General features: G+C 36.9%; 1 protein-coding gene across 1 annotated transcript in view; it reads left to right on the top strand.

Annotated features, from left to right (window-relative positions):
• Nucleotides 1-961: 961 nt before the first annotated feature.
• Nucleotides 962-25,359, top strand: part of ZCCHC2 (zinc finger, CCHC domain containing 2) — a gene marked incomplete at its 5' end in the record, with an annotated part of 28,537 nt that continues 4,139 nt past the window's right edge. The window contains 10 exons of the mRNA XM_009584573.1: nt 962-1,073; nt 4,435-4,511; nt 6,982-7,053; nt 10,352-10,464; nt 12,405-12,499; nt 15,803-15,886; nt 17,674-17,731; nt 20,473-20,611; nt 22,165-22,229; nt 23,121-23,215. Of these exons, the coding sequence (XP_009582868.1) occupies nt 962-1,073; nt 4,435-4,511; nt 6,982-7,053; nt 10,352-10,464; nt 12,405-12,499; nt 15,803-15,886; nt 17,674-17,731; nt 20,473-20,611; nt 22,165-22,229; nt 23,121-23,215 (910 nt within the window). The remainder of the gene's footprint in view (nt 1,074-4,434; nt 4,512-6,981; nt 7,054-10,351; nt 10,465-12,404; nt 12,500-15,802; nt 15,887-17,673; nt 17,732-20,472; nt 20,612-22,164; nt 22,230-23,120; nt 23,216-25,359) is intronic.

Genomic DNA, 25,359 nt, shown 5'->3' with positions numbered 1-25,359 from the left:
AGGCATGGTGACTCAACCACTTCCCTGGGCAGCCTGTTCTAGTGCTTGACAACCTTTTCCATGAAGAAATATTTCCTAATATCCAATCTAAACCTCCCCTTGCGCAACTCGAGGCCATTTCCTCTCATCCTATCACTTGAGACTTGGGAGAAGAGACTGACACCCACCTGGCTACAATCTCCTGTCAGGTAGTTGTAGAGAGCGATAAGGTCTCCCCTGAGCTGCTCTAGACCCTTCACCAGCTTCGTTGCTCTTCTTTGGACACGCTCCAGCAGCTCAACTTGCTGTTCTGTCCCTCCTTATGCACTGTATTAAAACCGTAGTAATTCTTGGCATATAATTTTGAAGTCTGTATGCAAATGTGGGGGGAGATGAGCTTTCAGTCTGCCTTTTTCTCTATGGAAGAGAGGGTGTTGGTGGCAACTGGTTGCATTCTGAATGTTTAGTTAGTAAGAGGTGCATGTATTTAGCTGTTAGGACCATATGTCCTGATAGACTGTCCAAACAGTTGTTCATGATTTCCTATATAGAAGAGGTGGCAGCCATGAATATAGTCGAGGAGAATATGTTTACAGTGTACTGAGTAGATGACTTCACAGATTAGTAATTGAAAGAGTTCACACTAACAGTAAATTAGCACTGAAGTTCTGAGCTAATGATCTCGAATTGTCCAGCTTGAGATACCCTAAAGGCACATGATCTGTCCCCCACCCCGTTCTGCTTTTAAAATAAGGTCAGTGAAACATTGGTGGTTATAGCTGACATTTAATAAATAAATAAATAAATAAGACCTGAAATGGCTAATGACCACCTTTTTGCCACTGTCAAGAGCTTCAGGTTTTTCTCCTGTCGAATACCAAATAAGGAACTTTTTTTTTTTTGTAATTTCTGCTGTTTAGAGCAGGCTTCAATAATAATACATTCTATTAAGACACTTCCGTTTTTTTCCTTCTCAATTTAGAATGACTTTTCCCATAGTGACTGCGTGTCAAATAACGAGACCAGTTTGCTAGAACGAACCACAGCACCTCATGATGGACTACCAATGGCTTCCCATAGACCTCAGCGAGAAGGTATGTTGTCTGAGGTTTCTTTTGAGGAACACTTTAAGGTTTTTTTTAAATGCTAAACTCTGCCTGGAGTTGTAGAAGTCTTGCATCTGTCTTGCTGCTCATCTGAACGAGAAACTGCAATGATTGGTAAGTATAATAGCTTCTTTGCTGCCTGCTTGGTCTTTTCTTTATTTTAACAAGTTGTCATTTTTCTTAGCTGCTAACTACTAGTGACTGCACGCACAAAAATTGATTGCAAATGGGCTTCCTCCTGAAAAAAGAGGTGGGATTTAGGAGAAAACAAGAAAATTTAATGCAATTGTATTAACAGTGTTCAGATTTGCTTTTTTTTGAGCAAAACTAAACATGAAGATACTGTGAAACAGTGGAGAGCTTTTGCTACTTGATTGTAGTTGTATTTGATTAGTCTTAAAAACAAACAAAGAAAGAAAAAACACGTATTAGGAGGTTTTGTAGAAGTGGTAGTTTGGAGAAATGAGAGGCTTTCCATAGTTGTCTTTTCTGTAGAAGTAAGTCGTCTTTTGGCTCTGTTGGGGAGGATGAGAACAAGCTTCAGAGCGTAAACAGAACTCTTCTGTGCAATTGCCAGCACAGTTTCTTCTCTTTGAAGAAATGAGCATTATTGAAAACATGTTTATTCTTACCCTTTATTCTCCAACAAGATTAGCGAATCACTTGTCTGCTCAAAATTAGTCTACTCTGTCCTGCAGATAGTGAAGAGCTGGCAATCTGGGAAAACTATTGCTATTCCTTTTGTCCTCATAAATGTCCTTTTGTCTCTACTGTGGAGATTTAATTACACTTTGAAGGCAGGCAATTTGAGAGTTTTAATTCCATGAAAAAAAACCACAGAAAGATTATGGCAGATTACAGACAACAAACCTGTTTCAAACCCTTTTACAGGGTTCAAAGTGTTCATATTCACAAATTAGAAACACAAAAGAGAGACTCCCTTTAGCAATGCTCTTGAATTAAGTAACAGAAGCACAGAAAAGTTGAATAATTGAATCTAGCGAAGAGCTTAAATATTTCTCAGCATTTGTATTATCATAGTTAGAAACTACTGTGAAGGATCAGAATGGTTTTGTGATATTTGCTGTATAGATAATGTGATAGAAAGGGAGTCCCCGCTACAGAAATCTCCTTATTGGGTTAGAAATAGCACTGATAGTAAAACTTTTTTTTTTTTTTAATCTCAGCTGTGATGATACGATTTTTAGAAATCTTAACTTATACTTAACAATGGAAGTGTATATATGCTTAATCGTCCTGAATGCATGTGTTGTGTCCAAAATAAATGTAGAGGTGTAACACGCCTCATTGGCTTGTATATTCAGACATTTCTTCTCGGTCTAGCCATTTAGAATATTTAAAATGGGATTGTGGAAACAGAATTTTAAAGCGGTCTATTGAAACTGTGGAACTAAAGCTGTGCAGCAACAACATTGTAATTACCTGTTGTATCACTTACTACAATGAAGCATGCAACAGCAACAAAAAGAAGTTAAGAAAGCTGAAGGTACTACCTTGTGTGATAAAGTTTCTTTATACTTGAGGACAAATATATTTAGCATTGAGAATATTCAATAGTTTAAAATAAACACAATCTCATTAGAAAAGAAGCTTGTCTGTGAATGTTAATGGTGTTTCCATAATTATGTATGCTAAATATATGCATGTACTGAAATGCTTTTTAAACCGCTATTCTCAGTTCCTTAAAAAGGAATCAACTTTTTAATTAACTTATGAATATCAATCCAGCTGGTGGTATCAATTTTAACATTGGCCATTAAGAAACTTTACTGCACCAAGTTATGCCATAGTCTTTTTTCTAATAGTGCTTTTATCCATACCAGACAGGTAAAAATTGAAGTCACCAAACATTCGGCTTTTCACAGTATATAAATGTATGTTATTGTCTGGCATCCTTAGCTCATCTCAGATTTCTTTGCTTTGTAATAATTAATCTTCATTAACTGATAAGAATGAACTGATTGTCTAGCGCTCTAACTCCCAGGTAGAGGGTTACAACCAGCGTACACCAGTATTTGTCAGTCTTTCTACTAAAAGAATTAGAAGCTGTAACCCTATCACTAGGCTTATGTGCTGGCTTATTATTCCTTTAAGGAAATTGCTGATACTTCGTTCTCTTGGAACTGGAATGTTTGATGGGGATGATACTTTAACTGTAACTTTAACAAAATTCATTAAAGATGTTTAAGTTAGATGAAATGGTAATTAGCTGATCTCCAAGAATAAGCTTTGTAACATACACTTGCAAGAGGTTGATTTTTTTTAATTTTTTTTTTTTAATTGTTATGCATAGTTCCCAATATATCCCATGTAAACATGCAGTTAAAAGTTGAAAAGCAAACGTTAGCTGGTAACACCACCCTCCTCCCTCTTCCCCCCCAAAAAAGAAAAAGTTTCAAAAGCTTTGAAAGGAAGCATTGATGGTGTAGGGCTGGTCAAACTTTTTTTTAAATAAAATTTTTTACATGTAAAGATGTGTTCATGCTTGTAAAGGGATAAAATTCTGTTGAATTCTTAGGCCAGCATAGCAGGAAAAGTGAAAAGCCCAGCTCGGCTACATGAGGATTTTTATATAGGGTATTACCTGCACGATGTTATGTGCCCTCAAGAAGATCTCCAGACCCTGAAAGTCATACAGTGCTGCTTCTTAGCAAGTCATAGCCAGAACTTGCCTATTCCTGAATACAGTAGACTATGCGGAAGGAATGTTAAAGTAGCAAGTACTTTAAAGTACCTTTCTTCCTTTTCAGTTCAATTTAGTGATACTCTTTACAGTACGATTGTAGTAGCCTTCTGCTTCTCCTCTTCATTTTCTGTTTGCTAACACTCATTTCTGTCTCCTTCAGGCCTTCCCCAAGTGTTTTCTTTCACCTAAGTGCCTTTCAGAAACGTGGTTCCTCTGCCTTAGTTTGCTCTCATTACTACTTGATGTTTCAGAAACGAGGATGTGGAAGGCACTGTTACTGGATTTTATCAGCAGTTGTTAACTTCTTGGAGCCAAGACACAATTTGACTTCCTTTCATTGTCTTTTCACTTACAGCAGTTATATTGTTGTATTTATGTGACTTTCAGTCTAAATAAGCTCTTGGGTAATGCACGGATTCCCATGATCTGCAATGAAGGTGGTGTGGTCAGGCCAGAGAAATACTTTGTAGAGAACAAGGCGCCACCTGCCCCCTGCAGTTTGTTATAGTAAAATAGCATCTGAGAAAGAGTGGGGTTGTGGGAATCAGTAAATAGCATACAGTGATTCTCAGAGTGGCTAGGTAAGTAGATATATTTTCAAACTGTAATTTTGGCGTGTACAGTAAGGTGTTTTTCTTTCAGCTGTACACATTGAGAAGATAACCCTGAAAGGAGTACCAAGAAAAAGGGCTGACAAACATTTGGAGTACACATTCAAAGTAAGCAAATAACCTCCAGAATATTAAAGTAAATGTCTTTATGATATCTATGTACTGTAGATATATACAGCTTGTTTCAAATACCTGCTCAGAAGGCAATTTGAATTACATCAGGGTCTTCAGAGATTCTTGGAATTATCCTGTAATTCTCTTGGATTCTGTGTGGAGATCAGGTGTTTTATGTAATTGTGGGCATAAGGTGGGAAGGTGTGTGATATCACTTCAGGAAACTTGGCTTTTGCTAATTTGGGGTAAGCATTACAAAGAATTCTGAAACTAGTTGATTGTTTGCATAGGAGTGCAGTTCTTGTGTCTGCAGTTATATATTGCTTGGAGTCATATGGTCATCTTGGCTCTCTTTCATGAGTGTTTACCATAAGAGTTCCTGTGGGTTTTGACAAAACTGGGGGTTGGTTTGTTTGTTTGTTTGTTCAGGATTTGTTTTGTTTGTTAAGGTAAAAACAAACAAGCTAAAAAATGTCAACAAGCTTGAAGGCCTACCTAGTATAGTCTTCATGTATTATAATAGCCAGAGGCAACATATAAAACAATTATGTGAGTGAATTTTAAACAAAACTGAAACACTGCTTCTTACTACTTTGGAAAAGAAGCTTTCAGTATTGAGGTCTAGTATTAAAGGCTGTAGGTGTTAAGTAATAGCTGCTAAGGCTGTTGGTGGTGATCTTCTAATTGAACCAAAGTAGTAATTTTCTTAGCAAGGACTGACTAACATTATGAGTCATTTGGACAATAGATTTGAGTCTAGTAGCATACCAGATTTGAACATAGAGTTAAATTTTACCTTTTTTCCTCAAACAAAAGAATGTTTTAGATCAAACATTATAACTGGCCATTTGACATGGGTCATGGGAGCTCTTTGAAGAGGCAAACTTAAAAAAAATGCCATTTTGAGCTGAAAACTGATGTGTTGATCCCAGAATTTGATATTGTATTCTCTAAATAGATGTGAATTATGGAGTTTTGTCTTTGCTGATATTACTAGAAGCTTAAAAATAGAGTTAAATTGACATGTATACTCTTTCTGTTTTTGAAATAAAGTAGTGGCAACAGATAACTTCTTGATCATGTCTGAGGTGAAATTTGCAAAAAATTCTGCACCCTTCTTTTGCTGAGGACAGTAATGTGGGATTTAGCCTTCAAAGTCTTAAAGGTTAACTTGCCCAAGTATTTCAACCTTGTCATAGATCTTTTGTCTGAATAGTCTGTGAACTGAGTACTAGGTAAAATACAATAGTAGATAGGAGAGGTTTGTACAGAATGCCCATACAGATTATTAAATATTTAAAGTCACAAAACTATTTTGAAAATTCAGCACGTAGATGGATTTGACAGTGGTTTTGAATTTCTTTGTTAAAGGGGGAATGTGGAGATATTCTGGGAAGTATTTGAGTAAGCTTGAAACTCCTCCACCTCAGTTCTTTTAGGAAAGAGTTTCCTCTCCTCATCTGTGCAGGTATATACTGTGCTCCTCACTGCAGATCATTTTGTGCTTGCCCAGACACTGCTTTTTTAGGGTTATAACAGCAATTACAGTCATTCCCAACTTGGCTTCCCAACTGAGGGCACCAAGAGTAGTTGGCATTTCTGGGGACTGAGTTGAAGGCAGTTGGTGGTTGACATTAGCCCATCAACTCTTCAGAGTAGATGAATATTTATAATTGCCATGTCCACTCCCATTACACAGAATCTTCCCATGCATGTAATGGGAATCTTAAGCCCAGAAGTGGGCTTAAAGCCAGGCAGCACTCATCTAACCAAGCTTCCTTCTTTTTTTCTCAAAATATGCATGTGAAGGTGCTGTTTTACTACTTGCATGTTGTGTCAGAACAATAAGCTACTGCAATTTTATACAAGCATATAGCAAAATGCTTTCTGATTCTTGAGTAACTTCTTCAGTAACTTGCAGTACTTTCTATGAATTATACCCTGCAAAAAGTTCTATATGTAAGACTCAAGCCTGAGGCAGATATAATTATTTTATGGGTAATATAAAAAAAGGGATTTTTTTTTTCTTTTTTGTGTTGACTCATGATAATGGCAGTGAGAGCTCAATCCGGTATATCTGACCTACTGTCCTTTTCTCTGGTACATGGTTTTTGCAGTTAATGATGTCTTTTTGATACAAGTCTTGTAATTACAGAGCCTTCTGCCTAGCTTCTTTCTGAGTCAGTAAGCCAGTAATCTTCAGGGACTTCATTGCATTCACCTGAATTTGTTCATACTCTCTTTAGCCACAAATAACATGAAGGTGATCTTAAAATGTACGCTCAAAATTAGTATACGTCTTTGAAAAGGTACACCATTATCCCTGTTTTGCCTGGTATTTACTTATCTGCAAGTGTTAACTCTTATACTGAGATCATCAGATTTATGGAAATGTTAAGATCAGCTAACTGGTATGATACTTGGAAAATGAAACTTTCCTCATTCTCTTTTCCTTCCTTACTAGGTAACCTGGTCCGATCTTTCGGTAACATGTGTAACAAAAACACACCAGGAGCTTCAGGAATTCCTGCTAAAAGTATGTATTGAAATATAAAAGTAATGTTTACACATCAGGTTTATAACTTCAGAAGTAGTCTAGGAAAGCTGTGATTTCTGGGATATAATTACAGAAACAAAAGCATGCTACCACATTTTTTTACTTCACAATTGTATTAACTATTTAAATAATACGTATTGTGGTAGAGCAGCTTGACAGATGAAGAAGCTCAACAGAATGTTGAAACAGGGAGTTTCCCAGGAGGAGATCATTTGTCTCACCTGAAATTGCTCTTATAGTTGTAATTGAACTATGTGAAACTACCAGATGGGTTTTTAATATTCCCCACAGAGTTAATGTATAGGTACAAGCTCTGCCTGTTGCTTATTGGTGTCCCTGATAGAATGACCTTGAGAGTATCATTTGTTTTTTCTAATTAATGAGGCAGAGCCGTGAGCATAATAGTTCTTAATTTTACTGTTGTATTCTTCAGTAGAACAAAGGCAGGCATATTTGTTGCAAGGAGTTAAATTTGAGAAAATCTAGCAACTATTTGTGCGTGCGTACGTTTAAAAAAAGTAAAAGTCTCTAAGTTGTTCTCCCCACCACCCCAAGCAGGGAATGCATTTGTGTGCGTAGGCCACGTGTAGACCTTGTGAGTGTGATGACCTCGAACTGTGTTCCATTCCCAGTGTCTAATGTTTGGGTTCCACCTATTCTGGGAAATTCTGTATTTAAACTCCTCACTGTTCAGGGCACTAAAGAAAGATCTGTTTTGGGCATGTTTTGATAGCATCAAAACAGTGTTCTTAGCTGCAGTGTTAATTGCAAGTGGAAAGCCAGTTACTGTACAAAGGTCTTGTTCACTGTTTCACTTATCAACATTAGGTTTTCTAGTAGTGCAGAAATGAAGCCGTGAGTATTCACTGCTGCTTTAATCTAGTTGGAATATCAAGTTCCAAGAGTTCCCAGAGCTTGATTTGTGAGGGTTTGAATTATGGATGGCACATTTGGTTGCGGATGGGGTGTCCCACAACATAGAGTACATGCATTTGCTCCTGAAGAGAACCTTAAAAGCAGGACTGTCATATGGGATCCTGTGCAGCTCTGGGATGAGTGTTCAACTGCATGCCTCCTGTTCTCCGACCTGTAAAGTAAAGACGAACACCAGTTTCTGAAATGGACCCTCAAGTACCTACTTGCTGCCAGGAGGAGGAGCTAGGCAAACAGACAGGATCCAAAATGTTGCGGAGCTGTCCAGTTTGACTGATGGCAGCTCTTCAGATGTGCAGTGTTGCATGTGCTGGCTTGGCTGCTCCAGCAGAGTCTAGATATATAGAAGATGGCAGGACAAGAGGAAGACAACCACAGGCTGCTATGAGCTTGCTGAGGTGTTTGGTGGAGAATGTGCACAGCTCATATATAAAAAAAAAATATATTTGGTTTGTGTTGGTTTGATAGCCGTAAGTAGAGAAGAAAGAGAGAATTGTTAAATAAAGCAAGATAAAACCTATACCTTGCTTTAAAAAGCACTGTAGAAGTACAAATGCTGTCCAGTTCATACGCACTTACATTTTGGCTTTTTGTTGTTCTTATTTCCAGTCTGCATGGCATTGTTAAGTAGTACGCTCAATTTCCTAGGGAGAGAAAAGAATGGTCAAAATACTTGACAGGAAATTCCAAGGTTGTGGGCGATAGCAGTAAGATAGCCATAAAAATTATTTCGGAATAGAAGCATCGGTGGGAAAAACTAAGGTAGTAAATGGGATAACTTGGATGCCTTATATTTAAAGAGCACCTTCTCTAATGCGATAAGCATAAAAAGTTCTTTGCATATAGGAAATTACCCGCATATGTGGAAGGACTAACAAACTTGTAGTAATGAGGCTATCTCATTACCTGAAGGTAAGATAGTAAGCACTTAATCTTGGGTTCGTATAACTCTTAATCTTTAACTACAGAAGGAATTTAATTCCTTTTAATGAAAGTTTCTGGAGACAAATTTATACACAAAACACCAGGACAAGAGGTTTGCTCATCCCCATGCTTCTGCAGTAGCCTTTTGGTACCTTTTGGTTCATACTGACGAATTCTTCAGTCAGAGTTCCTCAATAGCACATATTAAAGCTAAAGGGGTCAGTTAAGAAAAGCTGCTTTCAGCGCTTCTTTCTGTTTTTATATCTAATACGCTTCAGGTGCTGTAGCACTGTAGTAATCTAATACTAACAGCACCTGTCTGTCTGGAGCCTGTCTGTCCAGAAGTTCCTTTTATGTATGTTACCAAGCAATTATCTACATTAGACATAGTGTCTCTGTATTAGTAGCACTTCATTCAGTGAAAGAATTACTTAGTGCTTTGCTGTTGTACCGCTAGCAGGATGTAACGTCCAGCTGGCACTCTGGATTGGGTGTATTCCAGATATGTGAGAGGGAGATGTTGCTCTAGTGTAAATTACTTAGTGCTGTTGATCATAATTGATGGCAGATGTTAACCAGATTAGCAACAGCTTTTAACTTTAGGAAAAAGCATTTTTGCTATGGGAGTTTACTTTTAATTGCCCCAGAATTAAAAGATTTTTTTTTTTAAATATATATTAATGAATTTGATCAGCTTTCATGTACTTAAGCATATTATTTTGGAAGTGGTAAATGTGAAAAATCTTTGTTCTAGGGAATATTTTTCATTCAAAATAGACATGCTCTTTAGATGCAAGAATTTTGCCTTCTGGACTAGAACATCAGATGATCTCACTTTGTAATACCGGCATTGGAAACACTTATAATGAATTTTCATAAGAAGTTTCAGTGTTAATAGCAACTGGAGAAGTACTTGCTATTGATTAATCTCAGTATTGCCCACTGAAGTCTAGTATATTATATAACTGAAACAGCCTCCCTTCTACCCCTGTTTCCTTAAAATAATTTAGTCTAGCTAAGTGGTGAGAGTGAGTACACTGCATTCTGTCCTCCCTGGTAATTTTTTTATGTTATTTTCAGACCTACTTTCTGTGTGTGAAAAGTTTAAAGAAATAAATCAAAAAAGGCTGTAAATTACTCTGGAAAAGAGCATAATATTGGTAAATTTCTGAATGTAGTTCTTTCAAATAGAGCTTTAAACCGTCTTACACTTGGATTTGATGTGAGGCTTTACAGCAAGGTGTTTCTCTAGCAAAACTAAATTATGATGATTTGTTGTACCTTCAGTCTGTAAATTACCTTACTCAAACTGGAACAACAGAGTTTCTTGTTGATATCAGAAGATATAAAGCCTGATGGTGAACAAATACAGTCTTTAAAATGTCAGCTACTCATTTTTTAACGTTAATCTTTTTCTCAGCTCCCAAAGGAACTGTCTTCTGAAGCATTTGACAAGACTATTTTAAGAGCACTAAATCAGGGTTTTCAGAAGAGGGAAGAACGAAGGCATGCTGATCTTGAGCCCATAATCAGGTAAGTATTTTAGCAAATAAACTGAAATGAATCACCTGAAAAGCGATTGAAGTCAAACTAGATGACTTTTAGGGACAGTGAAAATTCTGCTGCCTAAGCGCAATTTGTGAAGAAAATGGGAAGGCAGTGATGAAATAGATACCCTTAACTCTTTTTTTTTTTTTCCTTTAAATTGAGACTTCTATTAAATTTTAATGGATTACATCTTTAGAAGTAATCACACAGTTATGAAAATATTTGTCCTGAGCAGCATTGTACAGCAATGATTGGCACTTCAGCGAGGGTCTTACCTCTGTCATACAAGGGTATACTTAGAAATATTAGAAACAGTAACTCAAAGCGCTTATGTTGTAGTTTTATGACAGGATAGAGTGAGAGACAGAGCAGAATTTGGAAAAGAATAAACAGTAATAGTGAAGCATGTATATAAAATTAAATGTAGCTCACACATTTGTAAGAAAATGGCCCATACCTCATAACCTACTATCTAGCAATGAGGGTGCTTGCTGGGATGTGGGACATGTTGGTCAAATCCTGTAACTCAGAACAGCAACATGAATTTGGGTAGACCTCCCTGTTCTTTTTGTTTGTTACAGATACCTTGTTCCATTTGTTCTTTCACCTCAGGGTTGCTCAACCTTGTTCAAAACAATTTAAATTATTCATCAGGTTAGGTCTCTTGAGTTAGGGTACTTGTTGAAGGATCAGGCACTGCTTTTCAAGCTCCTGCTCAGAATATACTGCGGGTCCAAGCATATCGGATCTTTGCGTTTTGTGTTAATAGCTTAGCTATGGAAGAAACGGAGCTGCTGTGTGACTCAACCTCCCCCTTCCCAATTTTCTTTTATTTTGATATGTAATATTATTTGTCTGTCTCTATTGGCTTGATTGTCAAGCCAAAAACTAAATCTGTGTGAACAATTTTTGGCTAATAAACATTCTGGTTTTAAATGAATAAACTTGTTAAATGAAGAGAACGTATCTAATACAGAAAGGTTGTGAAGCCTCACTGTATTACAAATTACATACAAATTACAAATATTGTAATTACAAACCTGAGAGATTCAGTTTAAGGATAACCTTTAAACATATCCAACCATGTTATAGTATGGAACTATAATTACAATTTGCAAGCTAAGTTGTGATTATACTGGAATGCTACATGAATAATCTCGTGATAGTAGCATTACTGTATACATATTTTGTTTTCTTACAGTATCAGTTTAGCATAAATAAATATTTATTTGGGGTCTTAAGTATGTGCCCAGTTGCCAAAAATTGCTCTCCCCGGTCCCCACTCCAAAAAAATAGAACTGGGTAGTGCTTCCTGGCAAGCAATTACTGGAAACTTGGTGTAGGATGTAAAAACCATTCATTCTTGGGCTGTTTTCTTATCTGAAGCTAATAGAAGTTGTCACTGACCTCTTGCGAACAGACTCAGACCAGTGCAGGCCAGTATTGAAAATCCCACCCTTTGCTCTTGGAGATAATTATGAAACTCAAATACTGACATTATAGGTGAATTCAACTTGGTATTTAACCAAGTAAATGTATTTAAGGAACAAGTACATTGTTTTGGGAAATTAAATGTTTAAATTTTAAGTCCAGTGCTTTTTTGACTCAGTCCAAACTCCTCTTTGATAAAATGTTACAGGTGGCTAAAATGTTTGAACTGGGATGGCTCAAAAGCACATACCTTTTAAATTAAAAAAATTCATCATACCAATTTCTTGTACTGGCAGTACTCCAACCTGACACTAGCACTGAACAACAAAAGCTCAAAAGGAGCATTTAACATTGTTTATGCTGAATGTGCAAGTTCAAGTGTTTGGACTTCTTAAGAACTGCCTACTTCGCTCTTAAATGGTACTGTAGTAAATTTTTGTATTCTTCCTATGGAATATTACTTGCAGTTTAACAAACTCTCACTTAAATTTCAGGCAGCTATTTTCAAATACATCGCAAGCTTTTCTGCAGAATCAGAGAGTATACAACTTCTTCCAATCAATTTCATCAGAATCTTTGCACACTCACAGTAAGGAATATCCTAATACTGTTTTATATAACAAAAAGTCTATGAAAGCTATTCTTCCTGTCATGCCTAATTATGTTTTTATAATTATATATTCATGTTACAGTGTATTACACTCCCTGCCAATGAATAGTGCCTTCAACAGATACTCGTGCTTTTGACAGTGGGAACATGCTATGTAGCATCAGCTTGTGTTCTTTTCTTTCTTTCTTCTCCTCTGTACCATCATGCTGTTAAAATAGGTAGTTATGAATTGAGTATGTGCAACAGTTTGGGACTTTTTCCTTTTAAGAAATCTTAAACTTTGGAACAAAAAGCTTGAGCTGACCCAAAAAATCACATCTGGTTTTTATTTGGTTTCTTTTGGAGATGAAGCATTTGTCTTGATATTTAAACTAAGATTCATTTTGGGTAGTACATAGTACATAAATAGTGGGATGGTCCTAATTTCAGAACATACGGAGTCTTGTTCAAAGCATTTGCATTGCAGAGATTTCCTTGGTGGACCTCTTGCCTACTTGGGTATTACAAATTGTTTGTGCAACCTAAGCTTAGCTTTTCTGTATGGATGCCTTAGGATATGGTCTTTGTTTCTGTTGAACTTTTTCTTCTTTCAGTGCATGTTATACAGTATGACAGTTAAGGCACTGACTGTGAGGCCATTGCCTCAGAAGTTGCAGAAGCCCTTAGTAAGGAACTGAATAAGTTGGAGTTTTCAAACAGACTGCTCATATGCGCTTGGAAGAAAATAGAGGCATGACGGCTGACTTTAATTTGAAATGATGGGTGTGATTTGTGACAAATGTATTCTTTCCATGATCAGATAGAGGCTTTGTGATTAGGGTAGAAGCTGTAGGTAATTTTGTGATTCTTTGTTTGTTTGTTTGTTGTTTTTTAGTAACACTTAGGACATTCTTACATGGCAGTTTCATGAAAAAGTTAAGCTAATGAGGTCCAGGGTGGTTGTGAAACTGGCTGGAATTTACTGCTGTGAAAATTCTGACAACTCTGTTGTAATGAAAGGCTGCATGGGGAGGAAAGAGTTTGCAAAGTCCAGAAAGATTCACATTGATGATAGGCGCACTGCGCAGGTTATGCATATTTTAGTCTGTAGACTACATCTAGGTGGGAAAAACCTGCAAATGCATTGTTGTACATGATTGTAATTTGAAACGGTCTGAAAAAGAACCAGTGCCAGGTTCCAGCACGATAGACTTGACTGGGTTAGTGCAGGGCAGAAATGATCTGCAGGGTAGGTAGATCAGAAGGGTAAAACAGACAAATGTCAATTCTGCGGGAAGTCTTACAGATTATAATGTGATCATAAACGGGAGGTAATTTGTATAAAAATAAATAAATAATTGGGTACATGAAAGTTCATGAGGATTTGTCAGTTCTAGAATGCATGACAGATAGGATGAACAACTTGATTGTTTAGCAGAGAGGAGGAAAAATTCCAATGGAAGATGACTTAAGTCTTCAAATACCTGAGAGTCATAATGTAAAGAGGATGATCGGTTCTCTCTGATGGATAAGACAGAAAGCACTGGGCTTAACTTGCTATGAGGAAGATTAGGACCAGGGTCAGGCAAGAATCTGGTGATTACCAGACAAGTCCAAAGCAGTGAGACAGGTCTGAGGTCAAGGCAGAAAAACAAGTCAGTAGATCAGGGTTAAGAACAGGATCAGCGAGGTACGTGACCAGGCATGGGCATGGCTGCAGTGCACCCCAGGCAAGGGCCTGAGCTCAAATGTGGCTCTCAAGCCAAAGGATGGAGGCCCTGGATGAGGCCTCTGCCAGTTCTTTTCCCAGCAGTTTCACCCAAAATTGCCAAACTGCACTGTTTCAGATTGGATCTTGAGCACAGGTGGGTGAAGCCCTTGGGAGCGCAGGGGAAGAGGTTGCAAAGCCCATTGGTGTGGTTCATGGCCCTGACATTGAGTTAGATATTAAGAAAAGGTTTGCTGAAGACAAATTGTGCAATAAATCTAAGCATAGTTGTTTTTTCTTTTGAGAAGGGGGACTGGATGACTTGTCTGGGGTAGCTCACCACAGATGGCCTCTGTGTTTTTCTAGGTTTCCTGTTTGGGATTCCTGACATCCTGCTAATACTTGCAATTGCAAGTTAGCCCGTGGTGGCATATTTTGAATGTGATGACAGTGTGAGGGGAGGGGGGGAAGCGTATCTTTTAAGAAAAATCTCATCATAGTTCTCAAACGGATATGCAGAATTAATTGGCACACAAAGCAGTTGTGGCTTAAATTGGTCTTCAGTTGCTACTTAGAGTTGGGGATAAAAATGTCTCTTCACGGAAATACAAAATTATTCACTCTTTCTGAAAGGTGTGGTTTTAGTAAAACCTATGTGGAAATAAATTCTATGTTCAGTGAAGGGTCCTTATACGTTTAATAATAGTTGGGATCTCACACTGAATAATATATTCAGTAAGTGTAATTATGCCGGCGTGGTTCCATTAAGGAGGAAATCAATTAGGTCCCTCCTGGTTCATAACGTCAGTTATTTTAGACACATTTTCAGGCTAGAGAAGACTTCTGATTCCAACAGACTTTATTTAGAGCATGATCTCTGGGAGCTTGGTATGTTCAATGCAGACAATATTCAGAAGGATTGTCCTATCAATGTTTCAATCTCCTAAGCAACAGCTTTCAGATGCTTTTACCTGCACTAACTTTGAAAGAGTAGACTTCTAGAGGTAGATTCATTACCAAACTTAGTCCTTTTTTAGAGAATGGCAGTGGTATTTTTGCAACAAAACTGTAAATATTATTGCCACTTCTTTTTCCATCCCGTCTGGCATAAAACAGCAAAAATTGTGTGTGAAGACTGTGTTAAGGGCACTAGAAGACTTTACCCAAATTAGGTCTCTTTTGGCAGGTGAATGAGTTGACAATGGAGGAATGTAACTTGTTGTAAAGAATTCTAGTAACTACTGTTGGTCTCCTCCCATTTCCTGCTGTAACACAAAAAAGATTATAAAAAAAATCTGAAGTGCAGGATAATAGGAATATTTTTAATACTATAATTGCAACCCCAACCTTTTGAAATTGCATCATAGCTTTAAAACTGTTTTGCACACTCTTTTCTTCAAAATAAAAGTATCTCCATAGAGCCTTTACTGTTGGAGATGGCCTGCTTTGAAGGAGACGATTTTCAAATTACTGCCACATGCAAACCAGTGACTTCAGTCTTCCATTTCCCTAGCTTCCAGTTTAGTGCAAGCATTCAGGAACTGTCTAGTTGTTCAAGATCTATAAAGTTACTACGTGAACTTTATTCTCTGCAGGTAACTTACAACCCTCTTTGAAGACGGTTAAGGCACCAGAACACTTCAAGGAGGACAGTTCAGAAGCTTCAAGTCAGGAGGAAGGTAGTTGTGTATTCAAAGGTGGTTCTTCTCTGAGAAATTTTACCACACTCAGTTCTGGAAATCATCCAGTTGACTGATTCTTCGTTGGTACAAAGCTGAGAGATTTGAATGGAATCTCCTATGTAAATGAAGAATTTCTGTATACTTTCAGCAGTTTCCTTAGGAGGTTGCTGTATAATCCAAGGAGTGGGAGTGTTCATAGACAGCTCGGAGGCAGAAGTTCACAGCTGTGTTGAGCAACCAGGAAGATACACTTTACAATTTACTTGAGCCAAGATTGTTTGTAGCTTTTCATGTCTTTACCTATTCTTCAGTTACCAGGGTTAGAAGTTGAGTGCAGCATTTAAAAGTTGCAGACTGTGTTACATTAAATGTGCCACATTTGTCTAGCTTCTAGTTTTACACAGAAAGGATGTTCAAGTTTTCCTGTTCTTATTCTTAACCTATGCTGCTTTTATACTCTGGACTGTTAATAAGGACTGTTTGGGACTGTAGTGAGTATTGATTACAGTCTGAAAGCTGGTGTTTTCCAAATACCTCAAAAACAGTTCACATATGGAAGCAGCAGCCTAGTGGCTGGTCAGTAATTTCATTCTGAAAGGAAAGGCAAGCTGGTGTTGCATTGTTTTCAGTAGCAAACAAGTATAAGCTTCTGGTACATGGAAAGGATGAGAAATGGGACTGATAGGTGAACTTGGACTGCTGAACTGACTTACACTAGCTTTCACAGAATGACGGCACTCTTACCCTGTTACACATTAATAACTAATAAGAAGCTTGCGGTTGATCTTATGTGCAATCAGTAATCCACATATGCAGTTCAGACAGCTTTTTCTTATTTAAAAAAATCATTACCATATTCTTCTTTAGAGTTCAGTACGCACCAAGTAAATTTACAATATATTTGGAAGTTGCTCAAATAGTGTTTTACATACTGTCCTTAAAAAAAAAAAAAAAATCTGTTCACCTGATGAAACTACGAATGCATTTCAGAACACCTTTTGTGCCATTTTAGTGAAGTGCTACCAGAAGTTTAAAAATAGTGATTTTTTTTTTTAATTTTTTTTTTTTTTCAAATCGTAATTTTGACTTGTGTAGCATTGAGAGGAGTTCAAGCAAAATGATAGCTGCCAAGAAGGCTAAGATCATCAACAGTTGGAATTAAGAAAAGTTGCTTTTGTTAAAATTTAATGGTTGCCTTAAAGAAAAGGGTAGACCATGATTCTAAAGTTCTTGTTTCTTGTTTGAGGCAGTATCTCTTTTTATGTCAAATGTAATTTGTAAAGCTTTACTTGCATAGTGAATTTTGAGGTTCAGAATGCAATACTTCTGTGTAAGACTTGTCTTCATTCACTATTCAGAATCTGTGACATAGTTTTGAGATTAATTTTAGCAGTTCAGAAAAAATTAAAAAATTCTGTACTTTTCTGACTGAATCCTTTCTTTTCTCTCCATCCTTTCATACTGGGTGATATTCAGTCACGCATTTAGTCCTTATGATTAAATATAGAGGTGAGCAAACGTAAACATTTGTTATAGTTCCTATTTTTCTGTTTCATTCTTCTGTGAAATGGAAGGTAAAGAGTCTTGATTATACTGTCTGTACAAACTGATCTGTCCTCTATGCAACACCTGTTACTTTCAGCACTGTAAATAAGCCCAGCCTATTTAACGGAGATATCTTCTGCTAAGTGTCTGGTAGCGGTGGAAAGATGAATTTGTTGGGTTGATCGAAAAGAAGAAATGGGAATTGCTATTGAAATTATGCTTTGTTTATTTTTTTCCAGATGTAATGCAACACACAGCAGTTCACAAGAAACATAATGGAAAAAGTCCTGTTGCCAAGTAGGTACTAGGATGTAATGTGACCATGCTACATTTCTGAACTTCATTTGTTAGTGCTTTGAGAGTATGTGTTTCCTTCTAGATTAAAGCTTGTTTGTGGGTTTTTTGGTTGGGGTGGGGTGTTCTTGTTTTATTTTTTGTTGTTTCAGGGGGCGTTATTAACTTAATATGTATTAGAAAAGTATTTCAAAAGATCCTATTTCTAAATCTGTATGTCTAGGTCATTTTGGAACTCTCTTTTTTCCCAAATTTTGTGTATCTTCACTACTTGAGTTGATGTTTGGATTTGTGTTTATAAGCTGAGTAACATAAATTTGTGTTCCATGTATTTTTCCCATGTGCACAACACACGCATGCATATACTGAAAATTTCCAGTGCTGTTGATTTTAAGCGTTTCTTCAGTAGCTTCAAAGGTGACTTTATACGAGAAGGTAGTCCATTCTTTCCTTTGCTTAATAGCAAAAGCATGTATAACTTGCTGGTTTACATCCATTTTAAGTGGAGGCACTTCTTAACCATGTTAAAATGGTTTATATATGCTTTCAGATATATGAAGTATGTCATGTAAATTCACCCATTAATGTGTTTGGACCAGAAACTTTGGATATGTTTGCACATAGTTGTGCAATACTTCAAGTATATTAAGAGAAAAAATGGATACAAAATTTATTGTGGTTTACAGTTTTGTTCCATGTTGTTTTATCTGTGAAATGTATTTATCTCAGAGGGGGAAAATTACCTGGGATTACAATAATTGGAATATAAACATAGCACAAAACAATGTTGGTTAAAGTTCACAGATCTTTAACAGGCAAGATTCTTGTGAAATTACCCATTGGACAACTTAGTGGTTTGTTTCTGTTTTGTGTTTTGACCCTCCTACTTACTCTTGACTTACATCTCTTCAAGAAGAGAATGTCATCCTGACAAAATCTCTGATTAGACCAGTGGATATACAGTCTACTATGAAGTTGTAAGAGCGGGATCCAAACTTACTAGCATATAGTTACTAATAAATAAAATTGTCATCTTCTTATTCATTGTATAATAAAGTATATTAAAGCTGATTGTAGTTTAGGATATATCTTTCAAGTAGGAAAGACAGGGACAGGCCTTTCCACAAACTTCCGTGATAGAAACTCCTTTTGCTAGCTATTATTTTCTGTTTATTTAAGAGGGGAAAATGTGTTTACTGCTTGACTGCTAGAGGTCTGTTCACATTATGTGTCTGTCTTCTTAAAATCTGTGCCTGCTATTTATGGGTTCTGAAGAAATGGCACTGAATGAAACTCTTCTCTTTTAAATATGTGTAAAACTGTCTAGAGTCAAGAGCAGTTCATCTCAGATAGCATTGGTACATTTTAGGAAAATTTGTACATTACATCTGTCTACCTTTTGTTTTTATTCAGTATGGCAGCCTTACTCTTGAAAAGGTCCAAAAAATTTACTGGTAGGAATGAGATCGGACATACAAAATAAAAAATCTAGTAGTATCACAGCTTACATGAAATGACTGCAAATTTGACAGCGGATTTACTTAACTCCATTCGGCAGAAGTTTCCAAAGTGACCTTGCTTATATCTCTGCAGTCCTGGGCTCATGTCTGTATTTTGGGACGTTCTTGGGTTCTCACCATTTTCTTAAACTATTTTTTTAATATTCTATCGTACATCTTTTAAGTAGTTTGAGCACTTATTTCCAGAGGTATTTGGTAAGTAGCTACTGGAACTTCAGCATGTCTTGTGCTTTGGAGTGAGCTGGATTTCTGCCATCATGGGAACCGAGTAACATTTCATATTGCAGTAACCTTCATGAAGCAGCTTGCCAATAGCCCTGAATTAAAAGGCACTTTCAATTATCAGCATAAGTATTTTGATAAGAATTTAAAAGTGTTAACTCTTTTTTTTTTTTTTGGCATCCTGTCAATAGTAGGGCATGTTTTTTTACGATAAATGAAAAGTTTATAGGTCCATGTGCCCTACTGACTCTGTCAGAACCCTGACTGTTTTTCCAGCAGTCTTTGTTGACCAGTGCTCTCAGACCTAGTTAAATATTGCTTCTGACTGCTGCTGTTTAAGAGAAGCTTCAGTGGAAGGTATTATAAGGTCCAAAGTAAGTGCCATATGCAACTCCCCTTTCCCAGCACTACTCAAACCTAGCAATCCTGGTTTCCAAGCACTACTCAAAACTAGCAATCCTGAAGGTAAAAATAAAAAGCAAAATGACTATTTTGAAAATCAAGCAAACACAGCTGCAGCATGATCTATAAGTAGCCATGCGTTCCTTTTCTTAAATGTCTCATGAATTCTGAAATAGGGATTACAAAGTAATCCAGCTTTGTCATTAACGGTAAGAAAGAAGATGAATTCAGAGTACATTTCTGTCTGGAAAATTTCCCCTGTCTGGTATGAAAAAAGCAAACAAAAAGACTTTGTGTGCGGAAATATCCATGGAAACTCTTCTCTCAAGTACTGTTTTCTACAAATTCTGTTGTTCTGAATTTTGTGTCAAATTATAGTAGACAAATCGAAAAAGGAACTCCAATTATGCTCAGATCGTTAGTACAACTTCAGAGCACAAGAACTCCTGTAATTTACATCTTCTAAATCTTTTGAGAATTTCTAGGGTTTTCTGAAAGGAAAATACCGCAGTTTCCCAACATAATGCAAAAATGTGTATGTTGGTAGGAAAAGCCTGCAAGTTTGTTCACATTGGCATAACTTTTGTTTTTTCCTTTCAGCAGCACTAGCAGTGCAAAATGTTCTTCACTGGATAGCCTTAACATGCAGCACTCTGAGCAAAATGGGGTAATGGACTGGAGAAGAAAAAGCTGTATTGTCCAGCAGCACCCAGAGCACTGTACAAACCTACTTGACCAGGTGTGTTCCTGTTTTTTCTTTAAAGCAATATTCTGAGACACTTGAGAAGACTGTCCACTACATATGATTAGATTTAGCTTAAAAAGATGAAGAGCCCTGCTAAAATTGTACAAATAAGTGTCAAAGTTCAAGTTGCTACTGACTTGCCTTTATTAGCAAAACCCTTGTAATTACTTACCACTGTCTCATAAAGTTGCATATTTTGTTTATGAATTTATAAATAAAATTTCCCAGTAGGATATAAGTAATCAGAGAAGTTTAATGTTCATTTCTAATCAGACACTTTCCTGTTACTGTAACATATTGTCATCAGAGAGAATTTCAGAACGCCTAGGGAATTTCTGTGTTATTGCAAGGAACAAACTAGAAGCTGTATTAATAACTAAACCATGTTAATGCTACAGTAGGGACAACAGGTTAAACATATTCTTTCTATTGTACCTGTATTACCTAAGTAACTTAAGTGTTAATCTTCGTTGAAAAAAGTTAATAGCTCGATTACATATAGCTCACTTTTGTGAGATTTGATAATAGCTCATTTTTTGTTAGATTTGTGTCTCTTCAATGGTCAATTTTGGTGTGAGTATAGTTGAGAAGAATGATTATAAATAAAATCATCTGCTGAAATTGGGGGAAGGAAGGTTGCTTACTGATTACATCTGAAAAACCTTGAATGTTAGATTTGCTTAATATTAGTCTTATTCTACATGCAGAATTTGGCTATTGATTATTATGTGGGGAATAGCAAGCCAGATAAAAACAGTTTCCTTATTTCACAAAGCAGGGTAATGCATTGAGATTTGCTTCTAAAGATTAAATGGTAGACTGCATCAAAGCTTGAAATATTGCAAGCTTGAGGCAAGAAAAAAATTAATATACTAAAGTAGAGGAAAAGCTACTTCCTATTTAAAGGATGTCCAAATACAACATATTTGGACAGAGATTATTTCTGAGTTTTCATAAATTTTACTCCTTTGTCAAAATATGACATATTACTAGCAGCTAGTAATAGTATACTTAAAGAGTTATGCAGATGCTGTGTTTTTTCTTATGTGCTTGTAGGTTGTGTTCTAGAGTTTAGTTCAGCCGCAACCTCCTGTTTAAGGCTGGGTACCTGCTTTGTCACTATGTAAAAATAATTTGCCACATGTACTTCCCACCCCCCAACCATCAAATAATTCCACTTAAATCAATAAATTCTGTAGCCCCTTAAGCCTTGTGATTAGCCTTTTTAGCGGGTGTGTGATGAAACACATTTGGTTTTATCCTCAAGAGGAAAGACAGCATGCAAACAATAATTTGATTGATATCTTTGGAATATTTGCAAGTAGTACTTTGCTGAGTGTTTTGCAGATAATGGCATAAACACAAGACAAGATGCATTATTCTAAAGGCTTGGGTGGACCATACAAGTAATTGTTTGCATGGTTATAGCACCTGTGAGTGCACTAGTCTTGGACTCACGGACCTGTTAGTCTAGAAGAGGGGTTTGTTGTTGGTTTTTATGATACAAATTCTGTTGTTTGACTGGCGTCTTTGTATATTCTGTCTAGCATACAGCGGAAAAACGAAGTCTGTCTACAGTAAGCAAGAAGAAAGGAAAGCCACAGCTGGAAAAGTAGGTTTCCAATGTAACCAGTAATCCAGAAACAAAGTGTAATCATTCACTCTGATAAATGGAGTCTGCAATCAATTAGGTGCTTTGTTTTGCTATTGTGGAACAAGAGCTGGCATAGTGTGAAGCCAGTCTACATAAAAATCCTTATTTTATCTTCTGAAAAGAAGTAACTTGAAAAATAGAATGTAATTGTATGCATTCATTTCTCAAAATATTAGTTGTCATTTAGCAAAAAGATGAAGGACCAGAAGTAGGTTCTTAACTGGTACTGAATTGCCTTTTTTCCCTTTATATTTGTTTGAAAGTTAAAAGGTGTAAAGCTGTCCAGAAAACACTGAAAATCAAATAAGGATTGACAGCAGCCTTTAACATTACACAGTGGGTGGTAACTTGCTGAAATATTTTATTGAAGATAATTTGCACATCAGAGGGATTCAGAACTTCCTGTGGACTACGCAATCCTGCACTGTGAGGAAGTGAAAGCATTTCCATCCTTATCTAATACTCTGCCTACTTCCAAGTTGACTTTCTGTCATTTTATTACTCTGTAGCCAGATCCTTTTATGCTAGTCTGGTGTACGGCTGCATTACACACATCAGCTTTCAGAGACGACTTCAAAATCAGCTGCACCATTTCTTTTTTTGTGTGTTTTCTTTTTTAGATCTTTATTCATAGTGTTTAGTAACACTACTTGCAGTTTAGTTCCTGGTATGTTGCACTAACAGCCTATACCTATTTGTTTATTATCTACATTTGTTGTTATAGCTATTAAATATACATTTCTGGCCTGGAGTCACTGCCTTTGTTTACAGTGGTATTATATGTTCATTCATGGTTGGTTATTTGTGCCCATGTATTTGGAAAAAAAACGATGAAAATTATTTACACAGGGAGAAAGTGAAGAAAACTGACTGCCGGTTGAATAACAGGACTAATGGAGTTAGAGTTGCAGCATCACAGCACATCCGTACAGGGACTGCAAAAGGTAATACGTTTTTTCCTAAGCTGTTTGTAAGAAATAGAATTTCCAGCTTTGCTGATTTATTTATTGTTCTGCAGTAAAGGGGAAATCACAAGTCTGAAATCTGTTTTGGTGCAAGTCAGCATGTTGGCTGTCTAGTCTGTGCTTTGACTTGCTGTATAGAACATGCTAGACTCAGTCTTCTGTATGCAGTTGCTTAGGGTATGTCTCTTTTCATGCATAACTGGAAAAATACTAGTAAAGTCTCCATTAGTTGCCTTATATGGAGTGGTAGTTGCAGAAACAGTTAATGCTGGGCTACTTCTATATGAAATTTAGCAGTCGAGTGTGTGGAGGTCCAGCATCTCGTCAGTAGTGTTCTCTTTGCAGTTCACTGGTTTCTTCAACTGTTGTGGAATGGCCCGTGAGGAACCTGTATAAAAACCCTCTGGTGCGAACCATTGATAAACTGTGGTGTAAACCAAGTGACTACTGAGCCACAACTGTGTATGCTACCCTAACAGGGTTTTCAAGTTTGGGTGATCCAGCAAAATCTAGTGTCTAGGCCAAGACTTGTGTACATCAGTCAGTTATAAGACAAAATTATATTTGTGTTCCTTAGTAAAAAGCTTTCTTACAAATTTCTGAAGGGCTACTTTACCCATTGACTTTGCCATCTTGATGTTTTCTAAGCTCCCAATATCAGTTGCTGCCTTGCCTCTCTTATACGTAGTTCTCATGACAGAAAGTTGACAAAGAATTTGCATTTTTCTATACCACCTAATTGGCGTAAGTGTTGAAAGGACTCTTACAAAGTGCCTTGTCTTGCTCTTGGGGTACAGTCTTGATTAAGCTTTCATTCTTTCTTCTCACCACTTCTCACTGGATCCCATTCTGAATTATTGTCATGTGTTTTATGGGCAGTTTTTGTTGCCTTCTACGAACAGTATTGGACTAAAATTTTAAGAATTCACAGTTCACAAACTTGGCAAAACCAGGACAATTTTAGAAAGCTATAGCTAAGGGCTGTACAAGCAGAAAACATCCTCTACCGGACAGCTTTGCTGCGTACATTTCTGATTGATTACTGTTCTCGTTGTCAGGTAAAACGCACTAAGCTTTTATGAACTGATGATAACTTTCAGAGGTGGTGCAATTTTGTGTGACGTAGTGCGAAGTTGAACAGGGAATGCTTTGCCATAAGAGTTCTGTCTGCTCACTACCCACTACTCTACAGGTGTGAAACTGCCTGTCTGATACCGTTGGCTAGTTAAGGCCACTACAAGAAGAACAGAGGCTGGAAGCAATTAAGTCCTGTTCAGAGATGAGCTTTCTGCCTGTGCATTTGTGTACAAACATCAAAATGTCTTTTGAGATACCCTGTTGGAAACATAATCTAAAGAAAAAATTTCATGTTGCAGTCTGAATCTCTGCCTAGCTTTACATATCCAGGCTTGGTTTGAAATGTGCTATTTTGAGTTAGTAACTCTTAACTGCATCATGTTTTCTTCCGTTTTTTCCTCCCTATTTTTAGCTTTTCTGAGTCATCAGTTAGTTACACTTGTAACTTTGAAGACTTGATACTTTGTGACTAGCACTTTAGACTCTTGCTTTCAGTGATGTGAGGTTGACACTGCTGCTCCAGGTTATATTAGATATTCAAAACACTTGTTAAAATAATTTGACCAGTTACAGGTTTAATCCAGGAAATTATTTCAAGAATTAAAGTGTTATGGCAGCTTTTTGATGACTTACCCCAACCTGTTGTACTTGCAATAGCAATAATAAATGAATTAATAATTTATAAATAAAATAATAATTTATTAGAATTAATAAAATAAATAATAGTGTTCTAATTTTTGTCCTGGAGTTTTGCCAACCGAGGTTTGGGGGGTTGGTGTTTCCTTGAAGCTAGTGTCTGGCATATGTTCTGAGAGAAGGTGCATCTCTCTTGCTCCTTCACCTTTGAGGCTGAACTTGAAAGCCAGAGCATACTAGCTACCTACTTGACTCCACTAACAGGATCTAAATCCACCCTGAAAGCTGGTCTCCCTGAAAGCGAATGAGTTTCCCATTCAGAGTTTAGAAAACAATTTTACACTTTTCAGCTCTTTTTCTTTAAACAGGTTTTGTTGATACAGTTTGCTTAAAGCCTGTTCCAGAAGAGT

Source organism: Fulmarus glacialis, unplaced genomic scaffold (assembly GCF_000690835.1).
Source record: "Fulmarus glacialis isolate BGI_N327 unplaced genomic scaffold, ASM69083v1 scaffold12129, whole genome shotgun sequence".
Lineage (NCBI taxonomy): Eukaryota > Metazoa > Chordata > Aves > Procellariiformes > Procellariidae > Fulmarus > Fulmarus glacialis.
The sequence above is the reverse complement of the archived record's forward strand: the minus strand, read 5'-3'. Positions and strand labels throughout refer to the sequence as shown.